We start from the raw sequence: 21,156 nt of genomic DNA on the forward strand, positions 1-21,156 counted from the left end.
GGACAACAAAACAATGAATAAAGACAGACAGATGAAATGCTTCAAAAGAGACTGAATGTAGTTTCACAAAACATTCTACAGTGAGGGAAAAAAGTATTTGATCCCCTGCTGATTTTTGTACGTTTGCCCACTGACAAAGAAATGATCAGTCTATAATTTTAATAGTAGGTTTATTTGAATAGTGAGAAACAGAATAACAACAAAAAAATCCAGAAAAACGCATGTCAAAAATGTTATAAATTGATTTGCATTTTAATGAGGGAAATAAGTATTTGACCCCCTCTCAATTAGAAATATTTCTGGCTCCCAGGTGTCTTTTATACAGGTAACGAGCTGAGATTAGGAGCACACTCTTAAAGGGAGTGCTCCTAATCTCATCTTGTTACCTGTATAAAAGACACCTGTCCACAGAAGCAATCAATCAATCAGATTCCAAACTCTCCACCATGGCCAAGACCAAAGAGCTCTCCAAGGATGTCAGGGACAAGATTGTAGACCTACACAAGGCTGGAATGGGCTACAAGACCATCGCCAAGCAGCTTGGTGAGAAGGTAACAACAGTTGGTGCGATTATTCGCAAATGGAAGAAACACAAAATAACTGTCAATCTCCCTCGGCCTGGGGCTCCATGCAAGATCTCACCTCGTGGAGTTGCAATGATCATGAGAACGGTGAGGAATCAGCCCAGAACTACACGGGAGGATCTTGTCAATGATCTCAAGGCAGCTGGGACCATAGTCACCAAGAAAACAATTGGTAACACACTACGCCGTGAAGGACTGAAATCCTGCAGTGCCCGCAAGGTCCCCCTGCTCAAGAAAGCACATATACATGCCCGTCTGAAGTTTGCCAATGAACATCTGAATGATTCAGAGGAGAACTGGGTGAAAGTGTTGTGGTCAGATGAGACCAAAATGGAGCTCTTTGGCATCAACTCAACTCGCCGTGTTTGGAGGAGGAGGAATGCTGCCTATGACCCCAAGAACACCATCCCCACTGTCAAACATGGAGGTGGAAACATTATGCTTTGGGGGTGTTTTTCTGCTAAGGGGACAGGACAACTTCACCGCATCAAAGGGACGATGGACAGGGCCATGTACTGTCAAATCTTGGGTGAGAACCTCCTTCCCTCAGCCAGGACATTGAAAATGGGTCGTTTTTTTTGTTGTCATTCTGTCTCTCACTGTTCAAATAAACCTACCATTAAAATTATAGACTGATCATACATTTACATTACATTTTAGTCATTTAGCAGACGCTCTTATCCAGAGCGACTTACAGGAGCAATTAGGGTTAAGTGCCTTGCTCAAGGGCACATCGACAGATTTTTCACCTAGTCGGCTCGGGGATTAGAACCAGCGACCTTTCGGTTACTGGCACAACGCTCTTAACCACTAAGCTACCTGCCGCCCCATCATGTCTTTGTCAGTGGGCAAACGTACAAAATCAGCAGGGGATCAAATACTTTTTTTCCTCACTGTACCTACAGTAATAGTGCATTTTGAGCTTTAATGAGGGCATTCAGCAGACAATAGAAACTGCATGAAGATTTGATCAACTGAAAAGATTTAAGAGCATGTTCACGCTTATGGAGCATAATATAATGATTGAAAAACCGAGCCGTCTCGCTTTCTGCTCCAAGACTCAATCAAGATGATTGGACACCACAAATAAGGATATGATAAGAAAATGAGAAACCGGCACAAACCCAGCCCTACCCAGCTCTACCCAGCCCTGCCCTACCCAGCCCTGCACAGCCCTACCCAGCCCTATCCACCCCTACCCAGCCCAGCCTACCCAGCCCTACCCAGCCCTGCCCTACCCAGCCCTGCACAGCCCTACCCAGCCCTACCCTGCCCTACCCAGCACTACCCTACCCTACCCAGCCCTACCCAGCCCTACCCAGCCCTGCCCTACCCAGCCCTGCACAGCCCTACCCAGCCCTACCCTGCCCTACCCAGCCCTACCCAGCCCAGCCTACCCAGCCCTACCCAGCCCTGCCCTACCCAGCCCTGCACAGCCCTACCCAGCCCTATCCACCCCTACCCAGCCCAGCCTACCCAGCCCTACCCAGCCCTGCCCTACCCAGCCCTGCACAGCCCTACCCAGCCCTACCCTGCCCTACCCAGCACTACCCTACCCTACCCAGCCCTACCCAGCCCTACTCTACCCTACCCAGCCCTACCCTGCCCTACCCTACCCTACCCAGCCCTGCCCAGCTCTACTCTACCCTACCCAGCCCTACCCTGCCCTACCCTACCCTACCCAGCCCTGCCCAGCCCTACCCAGCCCTACCCTGCCCTACCCTACCCTACCCAGCCCTGCCCTACCCAGCCCTGCACAGCCCTACCCAGCCCTACCCTGCCCTACCCAGCACTACCCTACCCTACCCAGCCCTACCCAGCCCTACTCTACTCTACCCAGCCCTACCCTGCCCTACCCTACCCTACCCAGCCCTGCCCAGCCCTACCCAGCCCTACCCTGCCCTACCCTACCCAGCCCTGCCCAGCCCTACCCTACCCAGCCCTGCCCAGCCCTACCCAGCCCTACCCTACCCAGCCCTGCCCAGCCCTACCCAGCCCTACCCTACCCAGCCCTGCCCAGCCCTACCCAGCACTACCCTACCCAGCCCTGCCCAGCCCTACCCAGCCCTACCCTACCCAGCCCTACCCTACCCAGCCCTACCCAGCACTATCCTACCCAGCCCTACCCTACCCAGCCCTGCCCAGCCCTACCCAGCACTACCCTACCCAGCCCTGCCCAGCCCTACCCAGCCCTACCCTACCCAGCCCTACCCTACCCAGCCCTACCCAGCACTATCCTACCCAGCCCTACCCTACCCAGCCCTGCCCAGCCCTACCCAGCACTACCCTACCCAGCCCTACCCTACCCAGCCCTACCCAGCACTATCCTACCCAGCCCTACCCTACCCAGCCCTGCCCAGCCCTACCCAGCACTACCCTACCCAGCCCTAGTGTAGTCTACATACCGGTTGAATCCTGGCTGAGAGGTCAGGGGAGCTGTGTGTGCTGCCTCCACTCTCTGAGAGGACATGAGAGAGAACAAGACCAGATACACAGTGTTCAGAGAAAAGAAAAGGAACAAAACAGTGTTGTGGTACTGTACATTGTTAATGAAGTCTATGGGGTTTCTAACAGTGTGTGGTACTGTACATTGTTAATGAAGTCTATGGGGTTTCTAACAGTGTGTGGTACTGTACATTGTTAATGAAGTCTATGGGGTTTCTATGATGACTGAGAGTGAATCCCCACCTGCCCTGCTGTCTGACAGGCTCTGTGTTTTCAGTGAGAAAGAAGCCTGCAACCTGTCCTCCGGGTCCTTAGGAGGCGTACTGTTTATAGACCAGGACTTATGGCCAGATGAGGAGCAGAGGAGACTGCAAGGTGTTCCAGAGATAGGGATGGGTGGAGAGAATGGAGGAAGAGTAGGGGTTGGAAGGCTCTGCAGAATGAAATGTAGAAACAACGGGAATTCAGATCATGAAAATAATACCAAGTAATCCCCTTGAGAATGCAGAGAGTTTTTTAACAGACTCCAAATTCTGCAGAGATGAATCTTCTATCATTTGACTAGTCTTATGGAATGTGTTGTACAGTATTATACCACAAGGTGGCACACTGCACAACTAGACCTCATCCATACTGTTTGTTCAAAGCTTTCTTTCTCATCACTCCCTGTAGGTTTTGAGTCCAGGTACATTTGACAACAGTGTCATTCAGAGGGTTAACCAGATCTCTCACCTCCTCCTCCTCTTCCTCCTCTTCCTCTTCCTCCCCATCTCCCAGCAGCTCCACCACCAGAGAAGGAAAGACCCCCATGCGTCCGTCCAGCTCTCCCTCCCAGAAGCCGTCGTCCACCTCTCCCTGGCGGCAGTGCAACAGCCTGATGACCGCCCCTTCTGGGAAGGACAGCTCCTCTGGACCCTGGCCCTGGTACTCATACAGAGCCCGCGCAAGACCTACACCACAGAACAGACCAGACCAGAACCAAACACACAGACATCAGACTGGTACTCATACAGAGCCTGTGCCAGACCTACACCACAGAACACACTCAGACAAGTCAATAATACATGGGTAAATGTTGTTTACATTACTAATGATTAACAAGATGGAGACAGCATTACTAATGATTAACAAGATGGAGACAGCATTACTAATGATTAACAAGATGGAGACACCATTACTAACAATTAACAAGATGGAGACACCATTACTAATGATTAACAAGATGGAGACAGCATTGCTAACGATTAACAAGATGGAGACACCATTACTAACGATTAACAAGATGGAGATAGCATTACTAACGATTAACAAGATGGAGACAGCATTACTAACAATTAACAAGATGAAGACAGCATTACTAATGATTAACAAGATGGAGACACCATTACTAACAATTAACAAGATGGAGACAGCATTACTAATGATTAACAAGATGGAGACAGCATTACTAATGATTAACAAGATGGAGACAGCATTACTAATGATTAACAAGATGGAGACACCATTACTAACGATTAACAAGATGGAGACACCATTACTAACGATTAACAAGATGGAGATAGCATTACTAACGATTAACAAGATGGAGACAGCATTACTAATGATTAACAAGATGGAGACAGCATTACTAATGATTAACAAGATGGAGACACCATTACTAATGATTAACAAGATGGAGATAGCATTACTAACGATTAACAAGATGGAGACAGCATTACTAATGATTAACAAGATGGAGACACCATTACTAACGACTAACAAGATGGAGATAGCATTACTAACGATTAACAAGATGGAGACAGCATTACTAACGATTAACAAGATGGAGACACCATTACTAATGATTAACAAGATGGAGACAGCATTACTAATGATTAACAAGATGGAGACACCATTACTAACGATTAACAAGATGGAGACACCATTACTAACGATTAACAAGATGGAGATAGCATTACTAACGATTAACAAGATGGAGACAGCATTACTAATGATTAACAAGATGGAGACAGCATTACTAATGATTAACAAGATGGAGACACCATTACTAATGATTAACAAGATGGAGATAGCATTACTAACGATTAACAAGATGGAGACAGCATTACTAATGATTAACAAGATGGAGACACCATTACTAACGACTAACAAGATGGAGATAGCATTACTAACGATTAACAAGATGGAGACAGCATTACTAACGATTAACAAGATGGAGACACCATTACTAATGATTAACAAGATGGAGACAGCATTACTAATGATTAACAAGATGGAGACAGCATTACTAATGATTAACAAGATGGAGACAGCATTACTAATGATTAACAAGAGGGAGACACAGTTATATCAATGACGGCTTGAACCTGGAATTTGGCCACTTGTCCAAACGGTATGAATCATGTCACAAACATTCAGAGGTGGGAGAGAGACTTTCTGGTTAGTGATGATTCTTAAGACAGAAGAGCCCTTACTAACCCCCAGAGTGAGGTGAGCGGCCCTGCTGCCTCTTGGAGTGTTCTGATGAGGAGCTGGAGCTGTTGAAGGACCAGTCCAGCTGGGGACCAGGGAAGCCCTGCGCCAGGCAGACAGAGGAGCCCTCTCCTGGTGACCACAGGAACTGCAGGTACCTCTCAGGGACATAGCCAACCTGGCCTGCTGCATTACGGGCCTGGAGAGGAGCACACAGTCAGTGAGTGTCAAAAACATGGCTTTATGGATAGTGTAGTCAGACAGCTGGACTTCATAGATGTGCTAAGAAAGATAGTATTATAGCCATTCAATTATGGAGTCTCGTTGGGTAAATTGCAACCAACAGGCTTAACGCGCAGCTGCAGGTTAGCGCTGGATTTCTTAAAACGCTACTAACTGGAGATTACGTGCACCAGCGTGTTAAAACAAACTTGCTTGCAACCAAAAAGCCACAAGAATAAAGCAGCAGATCAGTCGATCTCCCGTTGTTACTGTGTCAAATGAGTTAGATACCAGACAGCTGGGTCTAGGTTCTCTACTCCTGCCCCCAATGAAATATCGACCTATCAGGAACATTGAAAATAGCAAGACTGGTAATTAATCAAAAATATTTATTGTAAGAATATACACTATATATACAAAAGTATGTGGACACCCCTTGAAATTAGTAGATTCTGCTATTTTAGCCGTTGCTGACAGGTGTATAAAATTGAACACAAAGCCATGCAATCTCCATAGACAAACATTGGCAGTAGAATGGCCTTACTGAAGAGCTCAGCGACTTTCAATGTGGCACCATCAAAGGATGGCACCTTTCCAACAAGTCAGTTCGTAAAATGTATGCCCTGCTAGAGCTGCCCTGGTCAACTGTAAGTGCTATTATTGTGAAGTGGAAATGTCTTAGGAGCAACGATGGCTCAGCGAAGTGGTAGGCCACACAAGCTCACGGAACGGGACCGCCGAGTGCTGAAGCGCGTAGCGTGTAAGAATTGTCCGTCCTCGGTTGCAACACACACTACCGAGTTCCAAACTGCCTCTGGAAGCAACGTTAGCACAATAACTGTTCGTCGGGAGCTTCATGAAATGAGTTTCCATGGCTGAGCAACCGCACAAAAGCCTAACATCACCTTGTGCAATGCCAGGCGTAGGCTGGAGTGGTGTAAAGCTCGCCGCCATTGGACTCTGGAGCAGTGGAAACGTGTTCTCTGGAGTGATAAATCACGCTTCACCATCTGGCAATCCGACGGACAAATCTGGGATTGGCGCATGCCAGGAGAACGCTACCTGCCCCAATGTATAGTGCCAACTGTCAAGTTTGGTGGAGGAGGAATAATGGTCTGGGGCTGTTTTTCATGGTTCGGGCTAGGCCTGTTAGTTCCAGTTAAGGGAAATTTTAACGCTACAGCATACAATGTCATTCTAGACCAGGGGTGTCAAACGTACGGCCCGCGGGCCGGATCAGGCCCGCAAACGGGTTTAATCCGGCCCGGGAGATGATTTAGAAAAAAAAAGATTTTTTTTGTTTTTTTTTGTTGTTGTTGTTGTAAAGTATAAAAATGCGCTGCAATTTTTCAATAAAATAAACTGCTGTTCCAATTGCGTCCACTGGATGGCGCAATAGCAATTGTGTTAAGCAAGCAAACTGTTTATACCGGGGCAGAGCAAGTAGGTCAAGCACGTGCAGCCAATGAGCTACTTTGTTTTGCCCGCGATATTTATTACGGCTTCTACTTTTAACATTATGTGCTTTGGCACCCTCATTGCCCCAATATGTCTCTGTCAAAAAAGAGAAAAGTGGACGCAGAGTGCAGAGTGTTCCAAGAAAAATGGTCATCCTATTTATTCACGGAATTTAATGGGAAAGCTGTATGTTTGGTGTGTTCAGAGCATGTTGCAGTGCTGAAAGAATATAACCTTCGTCGCCACTATGTAAGTCTTCATGCCGACAAATATGACAACTTTCAAGGACAGCGGAGATGAGAGAAGGTGAATGAACTGTTGGCGGGTCTGAAGAAACAGCAGTCTGTGTTTACTCACAGCCGAGACATCAGTGACGCTGCAGTGAAAGCTAGCTACCTCATTGCTAATGAAATCGCAGTGGCTTCAAAACCATTTAGTGAGGGTGAATTTGTAAAAACATGCATGATGAAGGCAGCGGAGATTGTGTGCCCTGAAAAGCGGCAGGCTTTTGCAAATATCAGCCTGACAAGAAACACAGTTGCAGACAGGATTTCCGATCTTTCAGTGGATTTGGACAGCCAGTTGAAGCAAAAAGTAAAGTCATTTGTTGCGTTTTCGGTTGCAATTGATGAAAGCACGGACATTACAGATGTTGCACAACTGGCCATTTTCATCCGCGGAGTTGATGACACATTGACCGTCACCGAGGAGTTCGTGGAGTTGGTGCCGATGACAGATACAACGACAGCAGCTGATATTTTTACCGCACTCGTCGGCGCGCTGGACAGGGTTGGAGTGGACTGGTCCCGCGCTGTCAGCCTGGCTACAGATGGTGCGCCCTCAATGATCGTTGCAGGCGTTGTGACAAAGTTCAGAGCGAAAGTGCAATCTGCAAATGAAGGACGTGATTTTTTGACTTTTCACTGTATTTTGCACCAGGAGGCTTTGTGTTGCAAGTCATTAAAGATGGATAACGTCATGAAGGTGGTCATCCAAACTGTTAATTTCATCCGATCCAGAAGCCTGAAACACCGTCAGTTTGACAGCCTTCTCAGAGAGAAAGACCACATCTATGGCCTGCCATACCACACTGAGGTAAGATGGTTAAGCCGAGGTGCTGTGCTGAGGCGTTTCTTTGATTTACGAGAAGAAATTGAACAGTTCATGGAAGAAAAGGGCAAACCAGTGTTAGAATTTCATTCCGCAGAATGGATGCAGGACCTTGCATTTATGGTGGATGTTACAGAGCACCTGAATAACTTGAACAAACAGCTGCAAGGGCGCAACAAAGTTGTCACGCAGTATTATGACAGCATACGTTCTTTCAAGTTGAAGCTGTCATTGTGGGAGACGCAACTTGCCGGTGGTGATGCAGCTCACTTCCCCTGTCTGAAAAATGTGTGCACGACCCAACATATGGCAGACATGAAGCGGTTCAAAGATAAAATAACGGGACTGTTACGGGAGTTTGAGCAACGCTTTCAGATTTATGTTGATGTTTTTATGTTGATGTGCTATTGTTTTTAATTGATTTTATTTGTATATTTAACCTATTCTTGACTCTGTGGTTCTTGCACTTGTTTGGGGAACAGGATTTCATTCTTTTTATCTACATTTCTGCTTGAGAAATTACACCCTGATATAGTTCTGTGATCTGTGATATACTTCTGTGAATCACTGAGGCATTGTGTGTTTGTGTGTTCTTTGTCCTCAGAACTTTCAAATAACTTGAGGTGTTTTATGATTAATAGTGATGTTGTGCTTTTGGACACTGTCCTCAGGCTCCAGCTTTATGTTTATATGTTTTTATGTTGATGTGCTATTGTTTTTAATTGATTTTATTTTATTTGTATATTTAACCTATTCTTGACTCTGTGGTTCTTGCACTTGTTTGGGGAACAGGATTTCATTACTTTTATCTACATTTCTGCCTGAGAAATGACACCCTGATTTAGTTCTGTGATCTGTGAAACAGTTCTGTTAATCACTGAGGCATTGTGTGTTTGTGTGTTCTTTGTCCTCAGAACTTTCAAATAACTTGAGGTGTTTTATGATTAATAGTGATGTTGTGCTTTTGGACACTGTCCTCAGGCTCCAGCTTTATGTTTATATGTTTTTATGTTGATGTGCTATTGTTTTTAATTGATTTTATTTTATTTGTATATTTAACCTATTCTTGACTCTGTGGTTCTTGCACTTGTTTGGGGAACAGGATTTCATTATTTTTATCTACATTTCTGCCTGAGAAATGACACCCTGATATAGTTCTGTGATCTTTGAAACAGTTCTGTTAATCACTGAGGCATTGTGTGTTTGTGTGTTCTTTTTCTTTAGAATTTTCAAATAAACTTGACGTGTTTTATGATTAATAGTGATGTTGTGCTTTTGGACACTGTCCTCAGGCTCCAGCTTTATGTTTATATGTTTTTATGTTGATGTGCTATTGTTTTTAATTGATTTTATTTTATTTGTATATTTAACCTATTCTTGACTCTGTGGTTCTTGCACTTGTTTGGGGAACAGGATTTCATTATTTTTATCTACATTTCTGCCTGAGAAATGACACCCTGATATAGTTCTGTTATCTGTGAAACAGTTCTGTTAATCACTGAGGCATTGTGTGTTTGTGTGTTCTTTGTCCTCAGAACTTTCAAATAACTTGAGGTGTTTTATGATTAATAGTGATGTTGTGCTTTTGGACACTGTCCTCAGGCTCCAGCTTTATGTTTATATGTTTTTATGTTGATGTGCTATTGTTTTTAATTGATTTTATTTTATTTGTATATTTAACCTATTCTTGACTCTGTGGTTCCTGCACTTGTTTGGGGAACAGGATTTCATTATTTTTATCTACATTTCTGCCTGAGAAATGACACCCTGATATAGTTCTGTGATCTGTGAAACAGTTCTGTTAATCACTGAGGCATTGTGTGTTTGTGTGTTCTTTTTCTTTAGAATTTTCAAATAAACTTGACGTGTTTTATGATTAATAGTGATGTTGTGCTTTTGGACACTGTCCTCAGGCTCCAGCTTTATGTTTATATGTTTTTATGTTGATGTGCTATTGTTTTTAATTGATTTTATTTTATTTGTATATTTAACCTATTCTTGACTCTGTGGTTCTTGCACTTGTTTGGGGAACAGGATTTCATTATTTTTATCTACATTTCTGCCTGAGAAATGACACCCTGATATAGTTCTGTGATCTGTGAAACAGTTCTGTTAATCACTGAGGCATTGTGTGTTTGTGTGTTCTTTTTCTTTAGAATTTTCAAATAAACTTGACGTGTTTTATGATTAATAGTGATGTTGTGCTTTTGGACACTGTCCTCAGGCTCCAGCTTTATGTTTATATGTTTTTATGTTGACGTGCTATTGTTTTTAATTGATTTTATTTTATTTGTATATTTAACCTATTCTTGACTCTGTGGTTCTTGCACTTGTTTGGGGAACAGGATTTCATTATTTTTATCTACATTTCTGCCTGAGAAATGACACCCTGATATAGTTCTGTTATCTGTGAAACAGTTCTGTTAATCACTGAGGCATTGTGTGTTTGTGTGTTCTTTGTCCTCAGAACTTTCAAATAACTTGAGGTGTTTTATGATTAATAGTGATGTTGTGCTTTTGGACACTGTCCTCAGGCTCCAGCTTTATGTTTATATGTTTTTATGTTGATGTGCTATTGTTTTTAATTGATTTTATTTTATTTGTATATTTAACCTATTCTTGACTCTGTGGTTCCTGCACTTGTTTGGGGAACAGGATTTCATTATTTTTATCTACATTTCTGCCTGAGAAATGACACCCTGATATAGTTCTGTGATCTGTGAAACAGTTCTGTTAATCACTGAGGCATTGTGTGTTTGTGTGTTCTTTTTCTTTAGAATTTTCAAATAAACTTGACGTGTTTTATGATTAATAGTGATGTTGTGCTTTTGGACACTGTCCTCAGGCTCCAGCTTTATGTTTATATGTTTTTATGTTGATGTGCTATTGTTTTTAATTGTTTTTATTTTATTTGTATATTTAACCTATTCTTGACTCTGTGGTTCTTGCACTTGTTTGGGGAACAGGATTTCATTATTTTTATCTACATTTCTGCCTGAGAAATGACACCCTGATATAGTTCTGTGATCTGTGAAACAGTTCTGTTAATCACTGAGGCATTGTGTGTTTGTGTGTTCTTTTTCTTTAGAATTTTCAAATAAACTTGACGTGTTTTATGATTAATAGTGATGTTGTGCTTTTGGACACTGTCCTCAGGCTCCAGCTTTATGTTTATATGTTTTTATGTTGATGTGCTATTGTTTTTAATTGATTTTATTTTATTTGTATATTTAACCTATTCTTGACTCTGTGGTTCTTGCACTTGTTTGGGGAACAGGATTTCATTATTTTTATCTACATTTCTGCCTGAGAAATGACACCCTGATATAGTTCTGTGATCTGTGAAACAGTTCTGTTAATCACTGAGGCATTGTGTGTTTGTGTGTTCTTTGTCCTCAGAACTTTCAAATAACTTGAGGTGTTTTATGATTAATAGTGATGTTGTGCTTTTGGACACTGTCCTCAGGCTCCAGCTTTATGTTTATTTATTTTTATGTTGATGTGCTATTGTTTTTAATTGATTTTATTTTATTTGTATATTTAACCTATTCTTGACTCTGTGGTTCTTGCACTTGTTTGGGGAACAGGATTTCATTATTTTTATCTACATTTCTGCCTGAGAAATGACACCCTGATATAGTTCTGTGATCTGTGAAACAGTTCTGTTAATCACTGAGGCATTGTGTGTTTGTGTGTTCTTTTTCTTTAGAATTTTCAAATAAACTTGACGTGTTTTATGATTAATAGTGATGTTGTGCTTTTGGACACTGTCCTCAGGCTCCAGCTTTATGTTTATATGTTTTTATGTTGATGTGCTATTGTTTTTAATTGATTTTATTTTATTTGTATATTTAACCTATTCTTGACTCTGTGGTTCTTGCACTTGTTTGGGGAACAGGATTTCATTATTTTTATCTACATTTCTGCCTGAGAAATGACACCCTGATATAGTTCTGTGATCTGTGAAACAGTTCTGTTAATCACTGAGGCATTGTGTGTTTGTGTGTTCTTTGTCCTCAGAACTTTCAAATAACTTGAGGTGTTTTATGATTAATAGTGATGTTGTGCTTTTGGACACTGTCCTCAGGCTCCAGCTTTATGTTTATATATTTTTATGTTGATGTGCTATTGTTTTTAATTGATTTTATTTTATTTGTATATTTAACCTATTCTTGACTCTGTGGTTCTTGCACTTGTTTGGGGAACAGGATTTCATTATTTTTATCTACATTTCTGCCTGAGAAATGACACCCTGATATAGTTCTGTGATCTGTGAAACAGTTATGTTAATCACTGAGGCATTGTGTGTTTGTGTGTTCTTTTTCTTTAGAGTTTTCAAATAAACTTGACGTGTTTTATGATTAATAGTGATGTTGTGCTTGTACTATTTTGGACACACTGTCCTCAGGCTCCAGCTTTATGTTGTATGTTGATCGTATTAAAACAAAGAAAACAATCTGAAGTTGTTGTTTTTAAGTTATATATACCATGATTTTTCCGGTCCGGCCCACTTGGGAATAGATTTTCCTCCATGTGGCCCCTGAGCTAAAATGAGTTTGACACCCCTGTTCTAGACAATTCTGTGCTTCCACCTTTGTGGCAACAGTTTGGGGAAGGCCCTTTCCTGTTTCAGCATGACAAAGCGAGGTTCGTATAGAAATGGTTTGTTGATAGATTAATTATTAATGACTAATTATTACACCCTGAAACTGTGTGAAATGTGTTAGAAATGTGTGAGTATAGGACCAGTAAAGACTATGGCATTGAGCTACTATTTAGCAATGTGAGTAAGAGTTAGACCAGACAACAAAGGAGAACTGTCTAAACCAAGATAAAGGGGCCTCCAAATTTAGGGAGGAGAGAAACTGTTAGGTTTTTTAAGGAGTATGCAGGATATTGTGAGGACGGCGATAACTAAGGAATGCATGTGTGTGTGTATGTATGTATGTGTGTGTATGTGTGTGTGTGTGTGTACTGATGGTCAGGAGAGCAGTTTTAAAGTGGAAAACTACAGCCCGCCTACAGAGAAGAGGGATGTTTGTATGACGTATGAGTATAAAAGATGGACTCTGAAATTGTGATGTCAGAACGTTCTCATGAATAAAGCCTGATGATTGTATGCTGGGCTGCTTGGTCTGATTATTAGAGATTTACAACCTCTGGGATACAGACTGTGTAATAAGTTCATTTTTGAAACATTGGGATAGAAATTCACGTAACAGCTTGGTCCTTCGAGCCGGATCTCAACACCCGTTGTCTGTCGTCCCAGGGAACCCCGAAACCGTGCACGGGCGGATCTAGGATCCGTGGGATAAAGTCCTGACCTCTAAGATTGAGGGTTAATCCAGGCCGGTGGTGAACTGGTTCACGACAGGAACGGTGACGAGATCCAACCAAATTGAGTCTCAGCTACAAGAATAAGGTCAGTAGTCTTTATTCATGGATTTTGGGGGAAATTATCTGAACTTGCAATACCTGTTGTAATTCTTGTAAAGGACAGAGAATGATTACCAAAACCCTCAAGGAAGTCTTGCCATCGTGTTTTTAGTCGCTTATCTAGAGAAAACCGCACGTGAGTATTCTAAATAAGTAGGAAATATGACTGGTGTAGCAAAGGGGGGGGGGTCCGAAATAGACTCCGGGTAGAGAGGCCATTACCGAACATAAACTAGCCTTGTGTTGAGACAATATGAAAGAGGGTTGTCAAAAGTACTCCAGGGGGAATTAACATTTACGTCATTTAGCAGACGCTCTTATCCAGAGCGACTTACAGTTAGTGAATACATATATATATTTTTTTTTTCATACTGGTCCCCCGTGGGAAACGAACCCACAACCCTGGCGTTGAAAACGCCATGCTCTATCAACTGAGCTACATCCCTGCCGGCCATTCCCTCCCCTACCCTGGACAACGCTAGGCCAATTGTGCGCTGCCCATGAGTCTCCCGGTCACGGCCGGCTGCGACAGAGCCTGGATTCGAACCAGGATCTCTAGTGGCACAGCTAGCACTGCGATGCAGTGCCTTAGACCACTGCGCCACTCAGGAGACACTGAGTGGCAATTAAAATAGTATGTGTGAGAAATAGAATATTATAAGTCACAAACAACTGTAGATTAGCAGTAACTCTATCCGTTCCATGAAACTGGAGCCGTAATTTGTCTTAGTACAAACTCCAAGTCATGAAACTGGAGCCGTAATTTGTTTTAGTACAAACTCCACGTCATGAAATTGGGGCCGTAATTTGTCTAAGTACAAACTCCAAGTTGCCGGTAGTGTTAACCAATAATCTTGCGTGAGACTTAATATTTGCTCAAAAGTCACATCTAAGAATAAATTCCAAAAACAGGGACCAAAATAGGTCATGTGAGGAAGTAAGTAATTATAATTGACTATTTTGAAGAACAAACATATAAGAAATTAATTAAAGATTGAATAAATCATTAAAAACAAAATTGTTGAATTATTTAATACCTAACAACTCAGTTAAAGTGACAAAAACAATTATTAGAGAGTTGGAAGTAATCTAAATTCAAATAAAGGTGAGATTCAGGAATTTGGTAAAAGCCATAAAGTAATTGTTCAAAGTTTTGGGTATAGGACGATCAAAGAGTCCTGCCAATATGGGAAGCAAACCCTCCAAGGAGGTCCGGGGTCAACCGGAGATGAGAGATTTATGGAATCCAGGGATAGAAGAAATATCCATTATGTAACCAGGTGGAGGGAGAGGTATGGTTTTGAGGGACGTCTGGACGCAGATAAACTCGAATCCATGCTTAAACAGATACATAAGGTGTGTAAAGGAGAAAGAAGCAGTGAGAGAGAGAGAGAGAGTAGGAGGGGGCCAGTACCCACTGATAGCCTTACCTAATCTATTGGCGGGGAATGAAAGGGGCCCCAGCAACCTTAGATGTATACAGTAATAATAATAATAATATGCCATTTAGCAGACAGGCCATGAACACAGAGGACGTGGCCAGAGCGGTAGAAGGAATGACCCACCCCAAAACAGGAATAGTAAGGTTTGGGCTGCCGTTAGAGGGCAGTGGGTTTCAGGGCACTTTTGCCATGGGCCGATCACGGAGAGTATGTTGGGAAAATAACTGAATTGTGTAATAGCCTCAGAGAACATTACCATCGTCATGCAGACTTATCTAAAGCACATGAGTGTAAACAAGAGGATAGTGAGACTGTCAGCCAGTACTTAGAGAGAGTTAAAGACTTGTTTAACGCAAACAGTGGCATACCCGAACCAGACCAGAGACAGGGGAATGATACGCCCTACCATCAGCAATTAAAGATAGCATTCCTCAGTGGAATGAGACCAGAGATAAGCAGAACCATTAAAAGGACTTTGGTGGGTTGGGGGGGGTGGCATCGCTGGCTGAGGTTAAACGATATGCAATTCATCATGAGCAGAATAACAGACAGGACAGAGTCAAGAAAGAGCAGAAAGGAGCAGAGTACGTAATGGCCACTCTTGGGGAAATAGCGGGTAAAGGCAGAAACACAGGAAAAGTGAGGGGGGAGGTCGGTGCTTCAACTGTAACAAAGGAGGGCATTTCACCAGAGAGTGTGAGGCCCCATGCAGATACTGTGGTAAGACAGGCCATAACTATTTTCAATGCAAACCCAAAGGAAAAGGAAAGAAAGAAAAAAAAAAGAGAGAAGCCTAACAGACGTCTATTTCCCAGCTTTGAGCGTGAGGAAGATAAGGCGTGACTAGTCCTTGAGGGAGAAAGAGTAGACTCTAGTGAGGGGAAGAGTAAGGAACCCATTGATCCAAATTGTGAGGTGTTTGAATTGGCTACTATTGACTTAGCACTTCAACAGGAACATAAACCTTATTTGACATTGACAGTAATGGGTAAGAACATTTAATTCCTTTGTGATACGGGAGCCTGCAGGACAGCAACCTGTGCAACAGACAAGCCAGATGGAGTCAGGATTGATGGGGAGAAAATCATAGTGCGATCTGCCTCTGGTCATCAATTTATTGAAAGGTTATCAGTCCTAATAACCCTTAAACATGACCAATCAGGAGGAGAGGCAACCATACCCGTCCTGATATCTAAGCTGTGTCCTGTAAATTTACTAGGACGTGATGTAATGACTAAATTGAATGTGGCCGTCATTTCCACTGAGAGGGGAATGAAAGCACACATAGTCAGAGACAATATGGTGGTCTGTGGGGAAGGGGAGCCATGTTATTGGTATAGTCAATATTTGTTAAGGGGGGGAATAACTGATATTCCCCGAACCTTGATGGAACTTGCTGATGATATAGTACCAGGCCCCACTAAAATGTCCCCCGATGACCTACACTGTACTCTCTGGTATAACCAACACCCAGGTCCAGATGCAATCTATGAGGAAGCATTATTTAAAACCACAGAAAGGACTATAGCCTTGAAATGGTTTCACTATGACAACACCCACGCAGCAGTGGAGGTGGAACTAGGGCCCCAAGTCAGAGACTGTTCAGGGAAAGATGGAGCCCACATGTGTCCCTAGCAAAGGAGCCAGCAGAGGACTGGAAAGACATGGGCCAGTGGGTATCCAAGGGTAAGAGGATCACTGATTGGGTCAATATGGAGGACCTGTTGGGGAAAGCTGTGCCAGGGAAAGTGTGTACCCTCCTCAAGTCGCTCAATACGCTACAGGTTAAGGACAGCCCACCAAATATCTCTGAGTGCCAACTGCGCCTCTGGACCCAATGGTTTGAGTCATGGAGAGAGGAGGAGAGGAACAGTTTCCTGCACATTCTAGAAGAGAGGGACCCGATCTTTGTTGCCCACTTCTACAGAGGTGTAGCTGGGACAGCAGGCAGGGATTGAGGGATACGGGAGAAGAGAGTGTAGAATGGATAGACAATGCGTGGGTGGTAGACAGATAGAAACAAGTAAAGTTGGAGTGGTACATGGGGAAGCATATGTGTGGAGACAGTGAAGAATGGGGGGGTGGTTAAGAGCGTTGGGCCGGTAACTGAAAGGTCGCTGGTTCGAATCCCCGAGCCAACTAGGTGAAAAATGTTGATGTGCCCCTAGGTGAAAAATGTCAATGTGCCTTTGAGCTAGGCACTTAACCCTAATTGCTCCTGTAAGTCGCTCTGGATAAGAGCGTCTGCTAAATGACTTAAATATTAAAAATATTTATATAAATTTAATATTGTGAGTGGAGATCAACACAGCCCATCCACAGATGGGTATTGTCGGAAATTGAATTGGGGGAGCCAATTCAGTTCCCGGAGTACATTTAGATGAGAATAGCAGATACTGAGGAGAGGAATACCTGTTGACAGAACAACAGGAGTCAGACTTAAAAGAAGTTCCAGAGCATTTGTGGTCCCGGGGTCCAGCAGACGTAGGATTAATAAAAGGGGTAATTCCAGTACAGGTGATACCCAAATCTAATCATAGGCCATATCAGAAGCAATACCCTATGAAACCAGAAGCAATAAAAGGTATGCAGTTTACCAAGAGCAGGTTGGGAGAGAGAAAGAGGAGTAAGAGAGGTTAGTGCCAACTCTCGGAGAGATAGTGAGGCCAGAACAAATGGATTCGAGTTTATCTGCGTCCAGACGTCCCTCAAAACCATACCTCTGAGAGATAGTCTTTTATTTTTTTATTTTTTTTTAGTGGTGTGTGGATAGAATTTACTAATGCCAGGATTTAATAAACGAAGCAGAGAGATGTAGTGAGGGCAGTGGAAGGGATACCCCACCCTAAGACGGGGGTACACCAGTTCAGAAGAGATATGGAAGGGCTGACTGCCAGCTTTAAGCTGAATACAGGGTTCTAGAGTGGGCAGAAGGAGGGGTTTATGGAGATAAATTGGCACAACTCTGTGATAATCTGAGAGAATATCTGAGAGAATATTATCACAGACACGAGTGTAAGCAGGGAGACAGTGAGACTATTAGTCAATACCTAGAGATACTGAGAGATGTGTTCAATGCAAACAGTGGATTTATTAAACAATAGGTTTATATTTTAATAAATTAATGCAACAGGTTTAAATCAGTAGATTACCGGAAGGTGGTTATGGGTTTGTTATTTATAGGTTTAGTGAATTTAATGATACAGTGGGGAAAAAAAGTATTTAGTCAGCCACCAACTGTGCAAGTTCTCCCACTTAAAAAGATGAGAGAGGCCTGTAATTTTCATCATAGGTACACGTCAACTATGACAGACAAATTGAGAAAAGAAATTCCAGAAAATCACATTGTAGGATTTTTTATGAATTTATTTGCAAATTATGGTGGAAAATAAGTATTTCGTCACCTTTAAACAAGCAAGATTTCTGGCTTTCACAGACCTGTAACTTATTCATTAAGAGGCTCCTCTGTCCTCCACTCGTTCCCTGTATTAATGGCACCTGTTTGAACTTGTTATCAGTATAAAAGACACCTGTCCACAACCTCAAACAGTCACACTCCAAACTCCACTATGGCCAAGACCAAAGAGCTGTCAAAGGACACCAGAAACAAAATTGTAGACCTGCACCAGGCTGGGAAGACTGAATCTGCAATAGGTAAGCAGCTTGGTTTGAAGAAATCAACTGTGGGAGCAATTATTAGGAAATGGAAGACATACAAGACCACTGATAATCTCCCTCGATCTGGGGCTCCACGCAAGATCTCACCCCGTGGGGTCAAAATGATCACAAGAACGGTGAGCAAAAATCCCAGAACCACACGGGGGGACCTAGTGAATGACCTGCAGAGAGCTGGGAACAAAGTAACAAAGCCTACCATCAGTAACACACTACGCTGCCAGGGACTCAAATCCTGCAGTGGCAGACGTGTCCCCCTGCTTAAGCCAGTACATGTCCAGGCCCGTCTGAAGTTTGCTAGAGTGCATTTGGATGATCCAGAAGAGGATTGGGAGAATGTCATATGGTCAGATGAAACCAAAATATAACTTTTTGGTAAAAACTCAACTTGTCGTGTTTGGAGGACAAAGTTGCATCCAAAGAACACCATACCTACTGTGAAGCATGGGGGTGGAAACATCATGCTTTGGGGCTGTTTTTCTGCAAAGGGACCAGGACGACTGATCCGTGTAAAGGAAAGAATGAATGGGGCCATGTATCGTGAGATTTTGAGTGAAAACCTCCTTCCATCAGCAAGGGCATTGAAGATGAAACGTGGCTGGGTCTTTCAGCATGACAATGATCCCAAACACACCGCCTGGAATACGAAGGAGTGGCTTTGTAAGAAGCATTTCAAGGTCCTGGAGTGGCCTAGCCAGTCTCCAGATCTCAACCCCATAGAAAATCTTTGGAGGGAGTTGAAAGTCCGTGTTGCCCAGCGACAGCCCCAAAACATCACTGCTCTAGAGGAGATCTGCATGGAGGAATGGGCCAAAATACCAGCAACAGTGTGTGAAAACCTTGTGAAGACTTACAGAAAACGTTTGACCTGTGTCATTGCCAACAAAGGGTATATAACAAAGTATTGAGAAACTTTTGTTATTGACCAAATACTTATTTTACACCATAATTTGCAAATAAATGCATTAAAAATCCTACAATGTGATTTTCTGGAATTTCTTTTCTCATTTTGTCTGTCATAGTTGACGTGTACCTATGATGAAAATTACAGGCCTCTCTCATCTTTTTAAGTGGGAGAACTTGCACAATTGGTGGCTGACTAAATACTTTTTTTCCCCACTGTACGTGAAGTTATCTGATGTGTTCTGAGGGGGGAGTTTCTTGTTTTTATTTTTTTCCCAGGATTGAGGGAAATCCCCTACAGTATATGTTAAGGGACAGTAGGAGACAACGTTTCAAAATTATTATTTTTATAGATGCCTGGAATAAAATATCACTGCTTACTTATATGAAGTAAGGGATTATATTGGCAAATGAGTGAAATATGACATTAAGAAGGGTGACAGGAACAATAGAAGGGGAAACAGATTTTTCTAAGGTGTTGATCAAATAAACGATAATGGATCATTTGATATGGGATCACATGGAGCAGATTTAGGGGTTCAATAATCATTGTAAGATTTAAAGAGGATATGATCTGAAGGGTAATCAATTAAACATAATCATTGTATACTCTAGGAATTTTGAGTGGTTTAATGGATTAATTATGAGGAATTAGATTGATACAAACGATTATTGATGAGTTGGACACTGTGTTAACAAACCTCCAAACAAGCTTCAATGCCATACAACACTCCTTCAGTAGCCTCCAACTGCTCTTAAACACTAGTAAAACTAAATGCATGCTCTTCAATCGAACGCTGCTGGCACCCGCCCACCCGACTAGAATCACCACTCTCGACGGGTCTGACCTAGAGTATGTGGACAACTACAAATACCTAGGTGTCTGGTTAGACTGTAAACTCTCCTTCCAGACTCACATTAAGAATCTCCGATCCAAAGTTAAATCTAGAATCGGCTTCCTATTTCACAACAAAGCCTCCTTCACTCATGCTGCCAAACATGCCCTCGTAAAACTGACTATCCTACCGATCCTTGACTTCGGCGATGTCATTTACAAAATAGCCTCCAACACTCTACTCAGCAAATTGGATGTAGTCTATCACAGTGCCATCCGTTTTGTCTCCAAAGCCCCATACACTACCCACCACTGTGACCTGTACGCTCTTGTTGGCTGGTCCTCACTACATGTTTGTCGTCAAACCCACTGGCTCCAGGCCATCTATAAATCACTGCTAGGCAAATCCCCGCCTTATCTTAGCTCATTGGTCACCATAGCAGCACCCACCCGTAGTCTGCGCTCCAGCAGGTATATCTCACTGGTCATTCCCAAAGCCAACACCTCCTTTGGCCGCCATTCCTTCCAGTTCTCTGCTGCCAATGACTGGAACGAATTGCAAAAATCTCTGAAG

At 42.8% G+C, this 21,156-nt stretch overlaps 1 protein-coding gene across 1 annotated transcript in view; it reads right to left on the minus strand.

Moving 5' to 3' along the window:
• LOC311105113 (F-BAR and double SH3 domains protein 1-like) overlaps positions 1-21,156 on the minus strand; it is a 47,489-nt gene that overhangs the window by 1,263 nt on the left and 25,070 nt on the right. The window contains exons 15-17 of the mRNA XM_084147135.1: positions 5,508-5,700; positions 3,762-3,979; positions 3,273-3,462 (exon numbers count right to left, since the gene is read on the minus strand). Of these exons, the coding sequence (XP_084003261.1) occupies positions 3,273-3,462; positions 3,762-3,979; positions 5,508-5,700 (601 nt within the window). The remainder of the gene's footprint in view (positions 1-3,272; positions 3,463-3,761; positions 3,980-5,507; positions 5,701-21,156) is intronic.

The sequence above is a fragment of the Coregonus lavaretus genome (assembly GCF_964263955.1).
Source record: "Coregonus lavaretus genome assembly, chromosome: 29".
In the NCBI taxonomy this organism is placed as follows: domain Eukaryota; kingdom Metazoa; phylum Chordata; class Actinopteri; order Salmoniformes; family Salmonidae; genus Coregonus; species Coregonus lavaretus.